General features: G+C 37.7%; 1 protein-coding gene across 1 annotated transcript; it reads left to right on the top strand.

Moving 5' to 3' along the window:
* Positions 1–9,184: 9,184 nt before the first annotated feature.
* Positions 9,185–19,734, top strand: LOC139714338 (long-chain fatty acid transport protein 2-like). The gene is made up of 7 exons (XM_071626049.1): positions 9,185–9,932; positions 10,518–10,724; positions 11,441–11,602; positions 12,779–12,903; positions 15,101–15,301; positions 16,088–16,181; positions 19,526–19,734. Exons 1-7 carry the CDS (start codon positions 9,452–9,454, stop codon positions 19,726–19,728), a joined length of 1,473 nt encoding a protein of 490 aa, XP_071482150.1. The 5' UTR covers positions 9,185–9,451; the 3' UTR covers positions 19,729–19,734.
* The last annotated feature ends 227 nt before the right edge of the window (positions 19,735–19,961 follow it).

The raw sequence follows: 19,961 nt of genomic DNA, 5'->3' as shown, positions 1-19,961 counted from the left end.
ATGCTACAGTAGAGTTCAATCGTTCTCTGTGCTTAATCACGGGTACATTGTAGTTTTTATGTACATTTTGATAATTAGTAAGACTTAATCTGAAAAAAAAAAACACCTCAAACACAATATAATATGAAGAGTTTGTTTGCAAAAACCGATAAGTCCATATTTGCCAAATGGAGATATGTACGATTAAAGGTCAAGAAAAATAAAGAGAATAATAAGAACATTTTTCATTCTTTTGACCATAACTTCAAAATATACCTTTATATGTATTGACCAATATATCATTTAAAAGATATTATTTTGTACTTTATGACAGAGATCGTACTTCAAAATCTTCAAAATGGACTTATCGGTTTTTGCAAACAAACCCTTCATATGAAACTTGCTTTTAATGTTCCTACTGTTTTCATCTTAATAAATCATCGTCAAAGCTACATGTCACCTTTCTTGTACATTATTTTACATATCCCGCGCCTCGAACAACTTCAAATCTATTCATTGATTTGCCTGATTTTTCAATTCTGTGATGTTGATGAATTTGTAGTTGTTACCTTTTCACAACGGAACTTGTGAAAGGCTTGATATTGCTTCCAAAACATTCGTATTGGTCTGCTGAAGCAAGGTCTGACTTTATATGAAAATGTTAAATCTAACCCTGTCTTTTGACGAATTTGATACTGTGCAAATGTCAACTGTGTCCACTGTGTAAAGAAGACACAATTTCAACATTACTCGAAATACCGGTTTTTACATAATTGACATAGCAAGTACCGCAGCTTCCGGGCGTTTTCGAAATGTGCGAAGAGTAGCATCGACCGTTTTTCTTTTCAGCTCACTTGACAAGGCTTGTTTAATGTCAGGCCTATTGACCGTTGACAACTGCCATTTTATTCAGACGTTCTGAAATAATGTCATGTAAACAGAAGTGAACTGAACTGAAATTTCATGTACATATATTATGTGTATACTCATCGAACTTCAATTATTAAAAAAAGAAAAAAAACAGTAAACATTATTTGTACATCAGAAACAAATCGTAGCAAGACTATTTAAAAGCCTTACAAGAGGAACTGAAGACAGCAAGATTACCATAATTGTAACGATGCCATAAGATTTTATATAACCTGAGTAAATTGTTTCCAAAATTGCCATGCCTGTGTCAAAATATGAAACAGTTCACCTTGGCTTTCAGAAGCGAAATTAAAACAACTATATCAAAATGCTTTAATTGTAAGAATATGTAAAATAATATTGTAAATAAGATCATGTTTTAGAAGAAACATGGAAATCAGATATTTTTTAACTTCTTAGTGTGATTTTATTGTGTTCGTAAAAAACAAAACAACAACATACAGTTTATTGCGTACGTGAATATCCATTTTCGCGATCATGTCATGATGTTAGTGTAGAGAGAACTTTGTTGAAATGTAACCAAAAGCTGGAATGTTGCTCTTTACGTCTACTCGTATCTATAGGACATCATGTCGCCTAACTAAAGTATACATGTATCTCTCAAACTGGATAACTTCAGTTTTCTATCGTATACCTCAAGCTTGTTTTGACTCACATCTCGCATCGGCAGAATTATGCCCGTTTGTATCCGAGCATGTCAGAATTGTCTAGAAGTAAACTCTGCGATATGTACACTCTGTATAAGCCGATGTTCTGACGTAAAAGATAAGAAAGTTCTGGAATCTTGAAGTTTTCACTGCACAGAAGAATAGAAGGGATGTCATCACTTACAGCTCTCCCCTTGGATTGTACACACAAAATATGATTAAAATCATATTTTATATCAAAGAAGAAACTTTGTGAACGTTTTGCACACTGTCTATTTAGAGACAGAGACGATTAGATTTAGAGACGTATGATTACAAAAGTTGAATGATTTTGAATGCGACTAAATATCACTGACTCGGGAGAATAGGGAACTTCATTTTTGAGATTCAATCACTAGTATTTCACTCTATGTCCGAGTTTGATGACACCTTTACTATTTTGTTTTTCTGACATTTCACTATTTCGTCAATGACAGCCGAGCAACTTGAGGCATGATAATTACAAGAGACGGAGAAAGGAAATGTGTAATCTAGGTATACCCATGATACAAGATACAACAAAAACTTAAGCTATTTCAATTTAGACATTGTTAGATGAAGTGTAATGAACGGAACTAATTGTCTTCGTTGTTTTTACTCTGCAAATATGAATTATTACATGCATTATGAAGCAAATCTTTCTTTTAATAAGTGTATAAAAAGTTCCAAATCTTAACATGTTTAACCCTATAAAGCCCAAGGGGGCACATTGTGCCCCCCTACCAGATTATCCTTTACTACTCCTTCGCCCTTAATCCGATTTCAACCAAATTTGGTGACTTTACCTAAAATCTTATTGCAAACATTTTGATATATAATTTAGTTATATTTGATGTTGCTGGTTGCCATGGCAACCACAAACTGACAACCATGTCACTCAGATTTTGCATCTTTTTTCTGTTCCCGTTTCATTTAACAGCATTACAGTGTATGAAATGGGTGTTTCTTGGCTGAAATTTGCTGAAGGAGCAAAATTTTAAGTAATTATGGTCCTGGAAATTTTTTCTTATTATTTCCTTTGTTTTTATGTGACAAAGGCATAAAACAATAGAGATGATAGAGATAATTGAAAACAATAATATTTTCTAAAGATTGCCCTTCTATTTTGTGATATTTTGATTCCTTCACCCAAGTTGTGCCTCTAATATCATTAGTTTATCATATTATCAATTTGCAATCTCAAAGTTCCACTATTATGCAAATATGAAATGTCATAACTATACATGTACCAATCCCAAACATTTCATCTCAGGTCTCATTATGTATTTCTTTATGTTGATATGAATAGCGCCCCTACGTGGTGACCTTGAGAAATTTCAATCATAACAAATAATTAAATTCTACTTGCTTTGTGGCAAATATGAAAATGATTGATCTATAATAAGACATATATAATTGGGATGAAGAAATTATACAGAAAAATCATGTTTTAAGCATATTTCCTATGTATTTCTTTATATTTTGGTAAATAGCGCCCTCCATGGGTTACCTTGAGAAAATTCAAATGTAGAGTATGAGTTAATCTACCCATGTGCCAAATATGACAATGATACATCAAATAATAAACAAAGTTATATGGGGGGGGGGGGGCACAATGTGCCCCCCCCCCCTTGGGCCTGCCAGGGGTCAAAATAGCTTGGACTTGATAGGGTTAAGATTGTGTATCTTGGAAATCGTACCTCATCATATTTTGTTGAATTGTTTTAATGTCTTTCGTCATGTAAGAGAAATGTGTTGGTCACGCTTGATAAAACGATGTGCAAATAATTATGATTATAGTATATGGATTGAAATGTTTTTATTCTAATTTTGAAGAAACAATCAATGAATTCAGTCGAGTTATGAAATCAGGAGATTTTACTGATACATGCCTCGTAATGAGTGAAATTGTTTTAGCTAACCGGGCCAGAAATAACTTTATGGAAGATCAAATGAACAAGCTTAATGTCTGACACTTTTGGTCGCCCTAGTCTGGTTTCCAGACCCTCTGCTCATACTATTTCGCTATTCAGGATTTTGACACCCTCAACGTCGAAAACTGGCAAAGGCGGCGACTTCGTCGCGAGACGGCGATTTCGTCGCCGCGGAGTCCAGTTGGCAAAGGGTCTGGAAACCAGACTATGGTCGCCAATACCAGACACAGTAAGGGAACAAAGACAGAAACATTGTGTGTGTGTGTGTGTGTGTGTGTGCGTGTGTGTGTGTGTGTGTGGGGGGGGGGTATTTTCATGATTGATTGGATCAAGGATCACTTCCCCTCTTCCCCCATGACATCCCCTTTGATAGGCCTAACTATAGATAGTATAAGCAGTCATTGGATTTCATTGTTTTTGTTATCTTTTTCGATTTGTTTTTTAATAGACCCCCTTTAGGGGCCCTGCTATTCAGAAGTTAAATGTGCTCCTTCGTTGAGGATTTATCAAAGTTGTGTCTTCGCAATGATTCAATTCAACTCAATTCATTTTATTTCCATACTTCTAATTTATGGACATTATAACAGAAATCAAACAAATTCTTTCACCTTGTAAACAATGTGCAAAACACAACAATATACATGGTGATAACATAGTAATTATATGTTGATCAGAGAAAAGTATGGCGGGACCTACATGAAAGCAAGCTTGTTTGGCTGTAAGCCCCGAGTATAATCAGTGTTTGTGAAAGAGAAACGGAGAACGGATAGTAGATAAGACCAGATGATGTAAGGGTGCCAAATAAGAAAAAAAAACTAAAATGTGAACTATTAGTGTGACCGAGCTATCATTGGTTTCAGGAGCATACATGATTTGCATAATCATAAAGCCTACTTTGGTATATATACTATAAACTGTTGTTGCATTAAAGCTATCGCCAGGATATGATCAGTAAGACACAAGAAGTAACATGTACAGGATCAAGCCATTTGGTGTCCGCCGTCAAGCTCTGTATAGAAAGTTAGAGAGATAAAGAGGGAAAGGGGAAGAGAGGGAAGCGAAGTAGAATGTGGAATTGATAATTGATAAAAGCCTGACAGCAAGACCCAAAATGGAATCTGCAGCGTGTTGACAAGAATGTTTGGTCGGACAATAACATACCACAATATTACATAAGACATTACAATTATTCAGTTTCTGCAAGATATGCACTCAATACAGACTCTTTTAATTTGCGTTTAAAGGAATATAAAGACGAGCAGCTTTTTATTTCGGGGGAGAGGTCATTCCAATGGGCCGGATGCATAAACGCTAGCAATTGCTTGTGCTAGCCTTTTACTCGAATCCGTATGCTTAAAAACAAGCAATTGCTTGTGAGAAGAAGCTTTTGCTAGCAAGCCCAAGCAATTGCTTGCTGCCCGCAAGCAATTGCTTAGAGACCAAGCCAGGCCCGTAGCCAGGGGGGTGCGTCGGGTGCGTACGCACCCCCCCCCCCCAAATTCTGAAAGGTCCACTTTTTCATAATAACGGTTTTTAGCAATTCTCAAGATAGCAATCCACATAAATATAAAGACACATTATATGCTACGTAAATGTGGAAGAGTACGTTTAACAATGTTGAAAATAATTGTACGAAACCCTTTTGTTGTATGAACCATCGGATCGTCCCCATGCACACAAACACAAATATTATGTATCAATTTGTGCGAGCTATTACATATTGAAAACTTTCGGTCATCTGCGAAGCCGCGCTTCCGCGCGAACGCTACAACACGTAAAACGGGTCAAAAATCGACGCATTTTTCCACAAAATCTGCCATAACTTTTAAACTGTTTAAGAAGCAAACTTGGGGCGCCCGGATTCTGAAAGTGGACACTTTAGGGATTATTTATGTGTATATATCTTTATTGTAACATTTGTAGCAGTGACGCAAATTAGATCAGAAAAGTACCTTATGAGTAGAACTGTCTATGGCGAACAGTCCAAATTTGACGAATTTGAGCATATTTTGCCGTCTTGCAATTCTTCCAGACGGGATATCTCGAGAACGGAAGATCGCACAAACTTGGGGCGCACGGTTTCAGAAAGTAGAGGTTCTGCCCATTTTTGTGACATAAGAATCTTGTCCATTGGTTGAGCAGTCCTGACGCAAATTTGCAGTAAAGCTAGACTACCCATTCACAATTGCTGTCATAGGGAACGTGTACAATCCATACAGAACTATCACGTGACGAGACTACCAACGAAAATTTGAGCCGTTGACCTTCACTGTCTGCCGTTGTCAGCAATGTGAATTCCTGTGATTTCAAGCTTTTGTTTCTCGCCAAATATCATTTTCAACGCAATATCCAGATAAAGTTGTATGTGAGACATTATCTAGATACGTAGCAGCCTTATTGACAACATAACTGTTAAGTTTGGGAGCAAAAACGACCAAATACATTCCACATTCCATCTCATTTTTCGATGATGGCTGTAGTCGGACTGGTGCATTTCCTTCGGAGGTGGTAATAATGTAAGTAGTTGCAACGGTCACCTTGCCACCTGCTGTCTGCAATCGGGCGCTTATATACACGTGTTGTACACAGGTAATCGACTGAAATAATGTTGTAAAGGAATGATATGCTACTATAATTTAATAAATAAGAAATAACCATTCCAGTATGTATCTTAGTGTGCACAGTAAGACAGATCAAATCAAATAGGAAACATCTGAGCACTAAGCCTGAGGTCTGAATTTGCACTCAACTTCTTCCAATGGCTAACGGATGTTTAATTTTTGAATTTCACTGACCTCCAAATTTCACAAAGAAAACCTTCTTAGCATGATGGTTAATATGACATTTGACTGATATTGGAGATGTTTGCGAAACGGATCTACTACCTTTAATATTATTTAATCTAAAATGATTATTTGAAAGTTCGGAAATGCTGGAAATATCCTACCACAAGGAGGCAAAATATAAATGGTTCACATTTACAATTCATTTTGTTTTAAAAATTTTCTTATTTATTTTCGTTTTTGACAAACTCGCATACCAACGGCTGATATACTGTATAGTAAAGTGAATGTTTCATCTTCCAAACAACATCCAATGGGATGGAAAACTCCAACTGAAAGGTGGACACCGTGACCATACTCGCTAAAGAAAACGCGTAATAGGGGTCGTTTTTTTTCTCACGGATTAGATGGAAAGTGTGATGTACGAGCGTATACAATCAAAGGGTATCAAAAAGGCCGAAATTTGGGAAAATGGTATTGTTCAATCATGATGAAGTACTTCTTTAGGGTGCAGGAAACATTTAAGGAATACTTGTTTTTAAGGCCCGAAAATATCATATGATCATTACTCGTTTAGGGGCCATTTTGAAAGTCCATGTATGAGCATGGTGTCCACCTTTTAGTTGTCGCTACCCCTCCCGGGACAGTATCAAAGGACCGTTTTGTTAATTAACGCAATCCCCCCTTCCTTTAAAAATCCTGGCTTCAGGCCTGCTAACGCGGGTATACGATAGAAAAAATAAAAGTTAAAACAACACCAGGAAAATCACTATTCTCAATTTTGCGGCGCGCTACGCGCGCAGAGTCTCGAACACAATTAAAATTTGCAAATTCCTGGCAAAATGAGTTTTTACTATTTCCTAGATGAAATACCGTAACGCGATTGCATGCAACAGACAAAAATACAAATTTCCTCGAGACTTTAAAACGTCATTAAAACAGTCAAAATTCACAATTAGCGGCGCGCTTCGCGCGCAAATTCTTATACAACTTTTGTAGTTCGGTCGTCCAAAGAATATATATATATATATATATATATATATATATATATATATAATTGTGTGTGTGTGTGTGTGTGTGTGTGTGTGTGTGTCATCATTGGTATTGGTACCGAAGGTCCGTTTTTTTAGTGACCGCACCCCCCCCCCCCCCCTTTGAAAAATCCTGGCTACGGGCCTGCAAGCATTTGCTTAAAGACGTATGCATAAAACATACCTTTTGCTAGTTCTTGCTAGCAATTGCTTACGATTTTCCAAGCTCTGTAAAATGAGCTTGAGCTTTTGCTTATCTGAGATGTTCCCTTTTAAGTATCATTTTCATATCCATGGAAGAAAGACCACACTTGTGAAGGAGTGGTACAAATCTACAAGAAATTACTCATAAGTAGAGTAAGAAATTTTTCATTTCAACAACGGGAATGTCCAGTGGTTAGCATGCAAAATGTGATGAAAAACAGGTAGGATGTCTCACTTCGGTGGAGAGCAAGGAGACGTCTCTCCACGTGCGATCTGACAGATGCGGGCTACTGTAAGCAGTGATGGCAATCTGCCAGTGTGTGTGTGCGTCTGTGTGTGTATTTATGAGTGTCATTTCATAGCTCTTCTGCAATGTCAGGAAATGTTTCTGCACACGCATGCCCTTTCAAATACATGCTGCCACACTCGCCTTTGTTCTTGTGTTCGCACAGGCGTGACGTCCCTTTTGTTGAAAACGCAAGCAATTGCTTGTGCGGGACAAGCAAAAGGTATAAGCACTAGCAAAAGGTTATGCATATGGATTTAAGCAATTGCTTGAGCTAGACCTTTTGCTAGACAAGCTTGTGCTTTTGCTTGAAGCATTTGCTTGCAAGCAATTGCTTGTTTTATGCATTCGGCCCAATATCTAGGGCCCGTATACAATATCGTTATTTTAGCGAAAATTGTTCGAGTACGTGGAAGGTGAAATGCGTCACTTTGGCGGGTAGGATAATTATGAATCAAATAGTTTTTCCTGAACATGGGAGTAAAAACATCCGGTAACTCCTTGGCAGAAAATGTATACATAAATATGCCGACGTTGTAACTAAATAAATCTGATGTTTTCAGTATCTTATTTTTGAAAAATAAATCATTCGTGTGGGACAAATATCCAACATGGTTAATATTTCTGATGGCGCGTTTTTGAACACGGAACAGTATGTCAAGAAGATTTCTAGGTGCATTCCCCCAAACAAGAATACCATAATGAAGGTACGGAGTAATCAAAGTAGAATAAAGATTAAGCAGGATTTGACTTGCAAAAATATTCTTCAGTTTATTAAGAACACCCGTATTCTTGGAAAGAATATTACTTAAATAACTGACGTGGGATTTCCAAGACAAATCACTGTCAATAAAAAGCCCTAGAAATTTTATTTTAGAAATAAAGGATGAAAAAATCACTTCCAGGGCAAAAAAAAAATAAATAAATAAAATGAAAACATAATGATTTATTGTCATTTTACTTTAAATTGAATAGTGTGGGCTAGAACAGAAATAGGGCTCACTTAATCCCTGGCATTTAAATTGATAAATAAAATGATGATGAAATGATTGGTGCAAGATTCAACTCATTTCTTTCGGCGATGAGAGAGAATGCAGGCAATGACATTGAGAGAACCGAGCTCTCGCCCCCTCCCGTCAAACGATCGCTATACATCAATGTAACAATGCACATCGTATATGGGTGTGCGTGTGTGTGTGTGTGCGTGTGTGTGTGTGTGTGTGTGTGTGTGTGTGTGTCTTTGTGACTAAATGGAGTAGAGTAAATGTGCAGGCTGACAAAGCGAAGCAACGTTATGGTACAAAGGTCATGTTTTGCGGCGTGTAAATGGAATATTCATGAATTGTGATTAAGCGGCCGTAAGTGGTGAACTTGAGATAACATAATCTGACACCCCCTCTCCCGCCTTGTGCAAGCAGTATTTCCACTGACCTTGTAAAGATCTTTAAACTCTGGGCTCAACTTTTAGTGATGCAACAGATAAGTTGTTGCTGGTACCCTGTAAGATTCAACTCGTGTGTGCGGAAACGGCTGTATGCGTTCTCGCATTCACTGCGTACCAAAGCAGGCAAAACTGCATGTCTTATGCTAATATCGATAAGTCACTGATTCAACTGCAGCTCCATGCAGGCAAGTCAACATGGGAAAGCGAAGTGGCACCCGCACCGCTTTGGCGGTGGCCCTTCCAGCCGGTCTGATGTACCTCAGACAAAAACACCCGCTGATATGGCATGATCTCTGGATGCTCAAGCGAAGTTTCGATATCGTGCAAAGACTGGAGCTCCTCAACCTCTCCGGCAAGACGAACGTCGACGTGTTCGAAGAGCACGCGAGGAGCAATCCGGAAAAGGCATGCGTGCTCTACCAGGACGAGCGCTACAGCTACGGCGAGGTAAACAAGCGGGCCGACGACCTAGCGAGATGGATCGGCAGCAGGCACCGAGTCGGTCGAGGCGACGTGGTGGCCGTGTTGATGCACAACGAGGCGGCTTTCACCTGGATGTGGTTTGCCCTGGCAAAGCTAGGGGTCATATCGAGTCTGCTGAACACGAATCTGAAACCTTTAGCTCTACTTGAGTGCATCCGACTAAGTGGAGCCAAGTCTCTGCTGTGTGGTTCTGGTAAATCATTGTGACCACTCTATCATCTTTGCCTTTGATTGTGACTATCGAGTAGCGCTCTGTCGTAACGTGAGCAACTCACACTAGCACAAGGTCACCGTTAGGGGGATCAGGATTCACAAGTACACAAATTAGGAGGTGACAAATCTCCACATTTGGAGCGCGATCATCATCCCGCTAGTTTGTTCGCGTGAATGGGGCTAATGTATTCAAATTCGTTGATATTTACTTTTCCAAGAACTATCTAATTGAGCTTGTCATTTTCAGTACCTTTCAGTATACTAGGAACCGTTTTCGTGCATTGGTTCCTAATTGCTCTGTATTGTACAAGGTTTACGAACGAACGGGATTTTGTAATGACTATAATCACATCGCCTATTTTCACATACATTACAAGTGCCGGATTACGAAACAACGATGTATACATGTAGTTAGTGTATATTTCGGATAAGAGTTCAGGAAGGTTGATTAAAAGAAAATGAATTTTAAAAAAAAAACCTGTAAATAGTTGAAATCGAAGCGCAGCCGGATATAGTTGTACGACGAAAATGTTAATGATAATGATTATCAATTTTTATTTTGCAGAATTTCTTCCGGCTGTGCGACGTATTCTGCCAAATCTGCGGGAAATAGGAATAGAGGTCTGGTTGCTAGGTGACGCCAACCCGGAGGATGGGCTCCCAGCGGATGTTTTCGTTGTGGATACCAAAGAAACCAGAGCATTGCCCATTCCCCGAGTTAAGGCGAGGCAAGAGGAGACGGCTTCTTATATATTCACTTCGGGAACTACAGGTAATGGCTGCAAGTTTAACCCTGTCCATATCCAACGGCAGCACTTCTGCCTAAAAAGACGTCAACTATATTTGAGAGTGTGATAGATTGTGAGAGTTGACCCTTGGTCTTACAGGTGTGTACCGGAAAAAGGCAGTGCGAAAATTATGGCTGACTGCAACGCTACGAGGTAGGTGAGCAAAATTAACCTCAAACACAAGGTTCATTGTAAAGGAACAATATAAACAAAATAGATCACGGAGAGATGAGGGGAAAATATCAGGGGTAGATTCTTTCAAAGGCCAATCCCATAACATTTACGATCGTACAAATTTAATCAAACAGATACGAAGACACATGAATGCAAACGAGAGTCAAGACAAAGCTGACCAAAAAAACCAAAACAAAACAAAACAAAACACATGTCGATCTTCTGATTTCTGTTTTGATTGGCATCACATTTGTTTCCCTCCCAATTTGGATTTTTTTTCCTGGGGGGGGGGGGGGGAGTAAATTTCTTTCTGATTTGTGTGCTCTATTATGTGATTAACTTTAACAGTTCCATTTACTTTTCTCTAATGTTAGATATGCAGTCAGTGCATTAAGGGTCGTAATTGTAATGATGACAAGTTAATAACTCTTGCAGCAAAAATCCCCGCTCCCCGCCCCTCCCCTCGCCCCTCCCCTCGCCCCGGATTTGATGATTTGAATCTGCTTCTCTGAATTCTGGTCAACAGGTCTCCCGAAGCCGATCCACATCACGTTTTGGCGCATCATCTCCGCATCGCACTTGTCGGCTCCTTACTCTCCGTACAAGGCAGACGACGTGGTGTACACAGCTCTACCACTCTACCACTCGGCCGCACTACTCGTCGGCATGTTCACCATTTTTCTTGCAGGTAATTTCTCCCTTTCATGAAAACGAGAAACTTCAACTTTCCATACCAATCTCAGATCCGATTTTTTTTTTTTTGCTCTGTTTGTTTGTACGTACAATGTACCGTGCAATTCACAAACTCTGCCCCGCTTACCCCAGCGATATTTTCAATTTCAGAGATACAGTCTATTGTACAAGATCATCCTCCCGTAAATTAACCCTCATTCAACCAAGAACAAATTATGGTAAAAGGTCCTTTACCTATCGTGGGGCCAAACTTTGGAATGAGTTGGATTATCCCTCATCAACCCCTCCATCAATTGACGTTTTTAAACGCCACCTTAATGGCAACCCTAATCTATTGAATGGAATAACACTCCTTTAATAGAATTTAATGAATAGCACAATATATGCATACAATGAGAACAATGATCTGTTTGAACATATCTAAGCCCTCCCTCCCCAATAATTGTTGTCCCCTATTTCGGTTTATTTGTATATGTACTTCACTTCTGGATTGATTGTTTGGTTTTATGTAGATTAATTTGTTGTATTTTGAATGTGACTATTATGTTTGAATATGAATGTTGTGATTTTATGTATTTACAGTGTGGTGTGGACCCCTATGAAAAGCAGCCATTGGCTGAATAGGGTCATCCAACCCATGAGTGGTGAATAAATAAACAAATAAATAAATAAAAATATTATACTTATTTATCAAAGCCAGCTTGAATATCATGTCGTACTGTCCCTGAACACTCCATTCTGCTGATAATTCGTTACGTTTGGTGGATTTCTATATCAACTCTCAAGTTAGCCTGGCCTTATGTTGTTGCGGGGGGCGTTTCATCAACGAGTTCGTCGGAGGTTTTCACCGACAAATTTGCTATCAGCCAATCAGACGCAAGGATTTCAGTAGCTTTTAACAGTTGTCAGAGTAAATCACTGACAAAAAGTTTCATGAAACGGTCCCCTGGTCGTTCTTGATGTCAAAGTATACTGACTCTCGAGCGTGATATGTTCGGGGGTTTGTGTGCGCATGTGCAACATGAGAGAGAGAGAGAGAGAGAGAGAGAGAGAGAGAGAGAGTTAGTTGTACAGAGACTAATGTTTGGAAATAAACGTGGGTATTACAACACTTATAGTTTCGCCTGAATGACTTATAAGTACAGAAATCCATTTTCTCTTCAAAATCCAGGAGGGACGCTAGCAATAGCCAGAAAGTTTTCTGCATCTCGGTTTTGGGACGACATTCGAAAGCACGAGGCAACCATCTTTCAGTACATTGGGGAGCTCTGCAGATACCTACTAGCCCAACCTGAGGTAGGCCTTCGTGTAATGTGAAATGACACTCATTTGATTGCTCATGTTCACTTTGGAGAGGGGAGTGGAAATTGTATAACGAGAAAATATGGTGCAAATTGAAGCAATATTGGGTATAACACGCGAGAAAATTAGGGCAGTTTACAGCTGCTTACGTTTTAACGGAAGAGGGACTGGCCGCGTACGAGCGCTCAAAAGCGACTCAATCCAATACATACTGTATGTACCGTACACATGCCAGATTTGGAGAGTTCAGCGCTCTCATCTGTGGAGTTATGGTTTTTTTTAGAAGAGATCACACGTTTTGTATCAACCGGGTCATGCACCTGTCGTGCTTTGCTCTATTTACAGGTGTCCCAAACAAAGGGAATCAACTCTTTGCATTATGACGTATGTGCGTGTTACGCGCATCCTTCTCACACAATGTATTGTCAACTAACACTTTGGAGCACATCAGTGGAGAGTGTTCCAGTTTACGGTACACTTTAGGATCGTTCGAACGCTCGTCTGGCGCGGGCATGGTATGGTACGACACGCTTTGGGAGAGCGCTCTATCTCACGCGATGTAAATTTATGGCATTACAGACTAATCATCTAATTTGCAAATATGATCATATTCCATGGTATATATATATATAAAACACAGTGCTTATATAGCGCATATCACTACCGTGGTGTCTCTATGCGCTTTAAAGGAGAGGGATGAAAGTAGAAAGAAGAAATGCAGTGTACAATATGTGTACCATAAATGCAGAACCAAACTCATTCATAATACTTTTTGAACAGAAATGTCTTGAGAGCAGTTTTAAACTTTAACACTGTGGGAGCTTCTTTTATATAACACGGAACAGCGTTCCACAGTGTGGGAGCAGCATGGGCAAAAGATCGCTCACCATAAAACTTTGTTGTGATAATAGGACATTGGAGAAAATTTTTTTGAGTTGATCTTAAATTACGAGAGGTAAGATGGTAACATGTGAACTTTATTATTCTTTGTGCCCTGTTCATGAAACATTGCCATTCTTCTTCATTGTTGATTTTTATGCTCGTCACCAAACTCAACGCGAACTTAGCGTAAAATATCAAATGCATAGATTAGTGATGTTCGAAACTACTAAGTACTCCTACAACTACTGCTGCAACTACTGCAACAACAACTAAAGTTAGTACTACAGTAACTTCTTTAGACTGCACAAAGTATGTAACACTTACAACTACTACTACTACTGGTACTGTATCCGAATGTGTGTGTTGAAATAATTATTGTGTTTGTCGACTAATTTTTTTAAGGAATTGATGAATTATTGATGATAGCAATAATAAACAACTGTTGAATTACTACTATAACCTCTATTTTTCCAACCAATACGTTCTAATGATAACAGGGACCTCTGAACGTCAGGACAAGGATTAATGGTCGATGATTGAATGTAAATATACAATGGTAACGAGCAGCGTAAAATAAAAACTTGCAAACGCAAACAAGGGTAGGTCAATGGTCGAATGTAAATAAACCAAAAAAAAAAAGGTAACGAATTGCGTGATTACGAAAAACAAACACAAACAAGAATGTAGAAGATACATATAAAAAGAAACAAAGAAGATGCAGAAAAAAAAAATTTCCTTTCACCTGACTGAGATCACTGTACAACGTTTCCTGTTGTACATCTTCGTTTATAACAAAGTATGATAGGTCAGGGACTGACGTGATTTCTAAAGCTTTCCATGGAATGTTTTCACGTCGAGTGGATGAATATATTTGAGTAATTTACATAAAACTACTAATCGTTATCAAAGTGAAGGAGGGGAAGAGAGTGCGGGAAAAGAGGAAAAGAGAGAGAAAATGGGAAGAGAGAGAGATGTTTTCTCTTTCTCTTCCTCAGTTCCGCTAAGTCTATCAAACATACACCCCTTTTCGTCACCTTTAAGTTCTACATCAGAAACAGGATAAAATATTTGTGGCTAAGTTAGACATGTAAAGAATTATAAAGAGTAAGCCTATTTATCACTTACTTCACAAGATGAGTATTTTGACTCAATTTAAAGAAGATAAAACATTCCTTCTCACTCACCTCCTAATACTCCTAAGATATCAATGATCCAGTTTACTTTTAGAAACAGAGCAAATTAGCAAGAAAGAAACACAGAACGAATATAGTATACATAATAATATTATATGTATTCATTTTTTTTTCAGCGTCCAGATGACGGGCATTACAGCAAGTCGATACGGATGGCGGTCGGGAACGGACTGCGACCCGACATCTGGGATCAGTTGAAGACCCGCTTCAACATCCAGCACATCGCAGAATTCTACGGGTCCACCGAACTGTCGCACAACTTCCTCAACACGGACGGAAAGAGAGGCGTGGTTGGGAGATACGGCTGGATCCACAAGGTATCCATGGCAACACAGTCTTTATGTAGTACAGTGTATATGGCACCGAATTTTAGAGTAGAATTACAATCTTTGTTCAAGCGGAGTAAGCAAACTGATAGAAATTTTCATTCGTGTGCGACACAAAAATAAGAATTGTATGAAACTAAAAAGTTTCACTTGTTTTCACGGAATAATAATGTCATATCTGATTTGAATGAAGCGACTTCTATTCTGTATGTGTGATCTTACTACCTTAGAATAGCTAATTTGTTAAATATGGCAATGGATGGAGCAGACTTTCACTTTTACTTGGAATAGCCCTCTAGACGTGTACATGTGCCCTGCCAATACCCAGTTTTGAAATACTCGCGAAATATCGTTCCCCTGAATAAGACGAGTTGTGTGAAGCATAACCTTGAGCCACAGGAAAGGCTACAAAGATAGCTGATCTGTGCACAATGGTGTCGTTAGTCCCCTATTGTTGTCATTATTCTTTGTCATTGTTCCCTGTTAACCTATTTTTTTTCCTTTCAAAAACTTACTTTTTATATCTCGTATATGCCATAGTTCTAAACGTTCAATTTCATTTTGGTACAGGTTTGTAAAGTCCCGACCATCACGAGGTTTGTCATAACAAAATAAGCTGTACGGATAATGCTCCATGTTATTCGTTAAATATTTCCTTCTTTGTTAATAATCGAACTACGTCTGATAGCCCACCTGTGTGCAACACGCAAAGAACTATACATTAAATTTGTTCTCAGAGCGCACTATATTTGTGTATTAATGATTTTCTCCTCTCAGACTTTTAACGACAATATCGAGTTAGTGGAGTATGACTACTCCACGGGGCAACCGCTGCGAGATTCGAACGGACGATGCAAACACGTGGCCGTTGGTGAGGACCCTGATAAGACACCATATCCATTATGACCGCTTCTAGATTGCAAGACTCATCACGAACAATTAATAAATCATGACAATTTTTAATGTATTAACATCGCCTACTAAGATGTTCAAGGCGCGATGAGATGTAGGACTATTATCCACACAGAGCTAAAATTACTAAATTAATAACATCAAAATAGCAAACAGAAATTATATTATAGACGGTCTTAATTTCAACATGCAAAGAGCGTTGCTTGAAGATCAAACATGACAATCCAGGGGCCGTGACGATCAACGCTCTTTGCATGTTGAAGTTATAAAGACCGTCTAATATCATAATTTGTGTGTGCTATATTCAGTTACTACTGAATTGAACAATATTGTGGAACTTAATTGGGCGACTCCATCCAAATAGCTTTTAAATTGTATGGCAAGTTAAAAATAGAGGCACTAATTAATGAAAGTTATAACGACTTTTTCTGAGGCATCAAATATGGTATTCCAAAAAAAAAAATCTTTGCAATGGGACCTTCTCTGCCCTTCGTCTCAATGTCTCGATGCAAGTAATCGTTGCGCAATAGTTGAAAATAGAGACACTGACGACAGTTAAACGACTTTTCTGAAATATCAAAATATGGTAATCCTCCAAAACCTAATAACACCTCTTTACAACGGGGCTTTGCCCCCCCCCCCCCCAAAAAAAAAAAAAAAACATTGCCCCCAAAACAAGCAAGCAACCAACCAACTAACCAAACAAACAAACAGACAAAAGACTGTTACTTTTCCAGCTGTTCTCGATGAAATGGTAATGGTAAAACCAGCATTATCAAGCAGATTTCACTACTAGTTTTGCTGCTATTCTTTTGTACTCCATTATTCAATTCAATTCAATTCAATTCAATTTTATTCCACATGCTAAAAAGTATAAAAAACACAAATACATGTACACGGACATAACATATATTGCACATTAGGTTTATATAAGAAACAAAAGGAATGATGCAAACAGCTATAATTAGCATGTGTGGGAATCAGAAAAAGACCATCCCACTAGGACTTATCAAGGCCGATTCCTTTACAAATGAGGCTACAAAATTGCAATCAAAGATATACATTTTTAGAATGAATCTACACCATTAGAAATTACACACAAAATTGAAAAAAGGACAAAATACACACAAAAGACAAAACAAAACAAAACAAAAAGGCAAATATCCCAATAATCATTCAGCTGCACTTTGGATTAAAAACATTCTATATCTACGTTTAAAAGGTGATAATGTAGGACATTCTTTGATAATAGCAGGTAACTCATTCCAGGACTTAGCTTCAATATATCTAATTGTAGTCTTTGAAAACTTATATTGGAAGAAAGGTAAACATATGTTATTAGCACAATTATTAGCACATCTTGTGTTATAACTATGGACTGCACTATTTTGAACGAATAACTTATGGAAGGTTACAGGTAAAACGCCTTTAAAATATGAAAATATAAATATGGCCACTTGTAATTGCACTATTTGATCACTTTCTAAAACTTTCATTTTTTGAATAATGTTGCAGTTTGCTCAAAAGGGCTTACGGCGGCGTCACAGACTATTCTTATTGCACGCTTTTGTAATAATAACACACGGTTTAATAAGTACAATGAAGTGTGACCCCATACTATTGCACAATAAGTTAAATGGGGGGAAATCATTGTGTGATATATGGTTAAAAGAATCTTTGAAGGAAGTGCATAATATTTCAAATAACTCATAACACCTACAATTCTGCTTATTTAAATACAAACATCATTTATATGGTCTTTCCATGTTAAACCATCATCAATTATCACACCAAGAAATTTGATATTATTCACTTGTTTAATTTTAACATTACCTACATATATTTGTAAAACATTTTCATATATTACCTTATTCTTTGTTTTAAAAATCATATAACATGATTTTTCTATGTTTAATACCAGGCGATTTGCAACAAACCAAGAATATACTTTTTTCATTTCTGTGTTCACCATATGATTGACCTCATGAACATCCCGACCAGAAAAAAATAAGTTTGTGTCATCTGCAAATAATATAGAAAACAAAGTAGGACTTACAAATTGCAGATCATTGACAAATAACGAAAAAAGGAGGGGACCCAGTACAGAGCCTTGTGGAACGACTGTTTTTACATAACGCAAATCTGAGTTTATATCATTTGCAATTGTATATTGTGAACGATCTGATAAATAACTCTTAAACCAATTCAGAGCACTCCCTCTTATCCCATAATATTCCAATTTAGTAATAAATATACTATGATCTATACAATCAAATGCCTTTGTTAAATCTAAAAACATTCCAACCACAAACTCATGATTTTCAAATGCATTTGATATTTTTTCCATTGATTTGAGTAAATGCCATATAAGTGGAGTAACCATGTCGAAATCCAAACTGCTAATGATATAAAATATCATTGTTATCAATGAAAGATATCAATCTAGCATAGACTAATTTTTCAAACAATTTGGTGAAAATTGACAACAGCAATATAGGTCTATAGTTGTGTAATTGGTGCTTATCCCCCTTTTAAAAAACTGGAATTACCTTCGCAACTTTAAGCTTCCGAGGGAATGTACCATTTTCCAAAGATGAATTAAATATTGCACATAAAGGTTCCATTATCACTTACAATGGTTAATATTATAATATAATTATAATAATAATTATTATTATAATAGTTGTGATAGGTTTAAAAAACATGGATAGGCTTTGTGCAGGTTTGTGCAGGTAAGTATGAATAGATTCAGATGAATCATATACATCAGAACTAATATTGCTACCTATAGTGCAAAAGTATTCATTAAAATGTGCGACAGACTCTTTATCATCAATAAGATGACCATTGATTTGTAATGAATCTATACAATTACTCTGTCTTTGTTTATTCATAACGTCATTTATGATAGACCATGTTTTCTTTAAGTTCCCACGCACGCTGTTAAATTTCCAATGATAATATTCACGTTTTCTCTTACGTATTTCCTTATTTACCATATTCCGATATTGTTTAAATTTCTGTTCATTATTAATACTACGATTCTTAAGATACTTACGATACAATAAATACTTCTTTTTACACATTTTCCGTAGTGTACTATTAAACCATTGTTTAATGGTAATAATTATACAAATGCTCTCCTTAAAAACAAAGAAACAAACAAACAAACTTTCCCAGATGAGGCGTATTTTTCTTTATTGTTGATTATAGCCCGATCTAAAATTGCATAGATGGTAACAAGTAACTGAAATCCTCTCTCAAAGTTCGGATCTAGTACCACAGCTTGTTTCTCCTACACAGGACAACCCGGTCTGCTCCTGATCCAGTTGAACCGGTTCACGATCTTCGACGGCTACGCCGGCAAACCGGACGAGACTGCAAAGAAGATTGCGCGTGACGTCAAGGTCCCCGGAGACGCGTACTTCAACACGGCGGATCTCATGCTCATCGATGCGGAAGGATACCTGCACTTCAGAGACCGTCTCGGTGACACATTCAGGTGAGCTTTTGCGCGGGAGTGTCTAGTTCTTGAGCCCTTTGGGACTGGAGCTTAAAATAAAACGTCTTAACACTCAACAGTCAAGTTGACTTTGATAGAAAAAAAGAAAAAAAAAGAGGGCGTAATATCAGCGAGAGAGTGGGAGTGATGCGTCTTTGGTAATATACAAAGCGGCATAATAATAGAACGGGCAAAGAATGATAAAGGTGGTTTCTACCTTACAAATATCCTATTGGT

Source organism: Diadema antillarum, unplaced genomic scaffold (genome assembly GCF_040938485.1).
Source record: "Diadema antillarum isolate AM-2024a unplaced genomic scaffold, OU_Dant_1.0 seq00002239_RagTag, whole genome shotgun sequence".
In the NCBI taxonomy this organism is placed as follows: Eukaryota; Metazoa; Echinodermata; class Echinoidea; order Diadematoida; family Diadematidae; genus Diadema; species Diadema antillarum.
The sequence above is the reverse complement of the archived record's forward strand: the minus strand, read 5'-3'. Positions and strand labels throughout refer to the sequence as shown.

Excerpts from the sequence above, each read along its gene's own strand:
- LOC139714338 (XM_071626049.1), top strand. The coding sequence starts at position 9,452 with ATGGGAAAGCGAAGTGGCACCCGCACCGCTTTGGCGGTGGCCCTTCCA. Across the intron at positions 9,933-10,517 it reads GTCTCTGCTGTGTGGTTCTG|AATTTCTTCCGGCTGTGCGA; the intron begins GTAAATCATTGT and ends TTTATTTTGCAG. Across the intron at positions 10,725-11,440 it reads ATTCACTTCGGGAACTACAG|GTCTCCCGAAGCCGATCCAC; the intron begins GTAATGGCTGCA and ends TCTGGTCAACAG.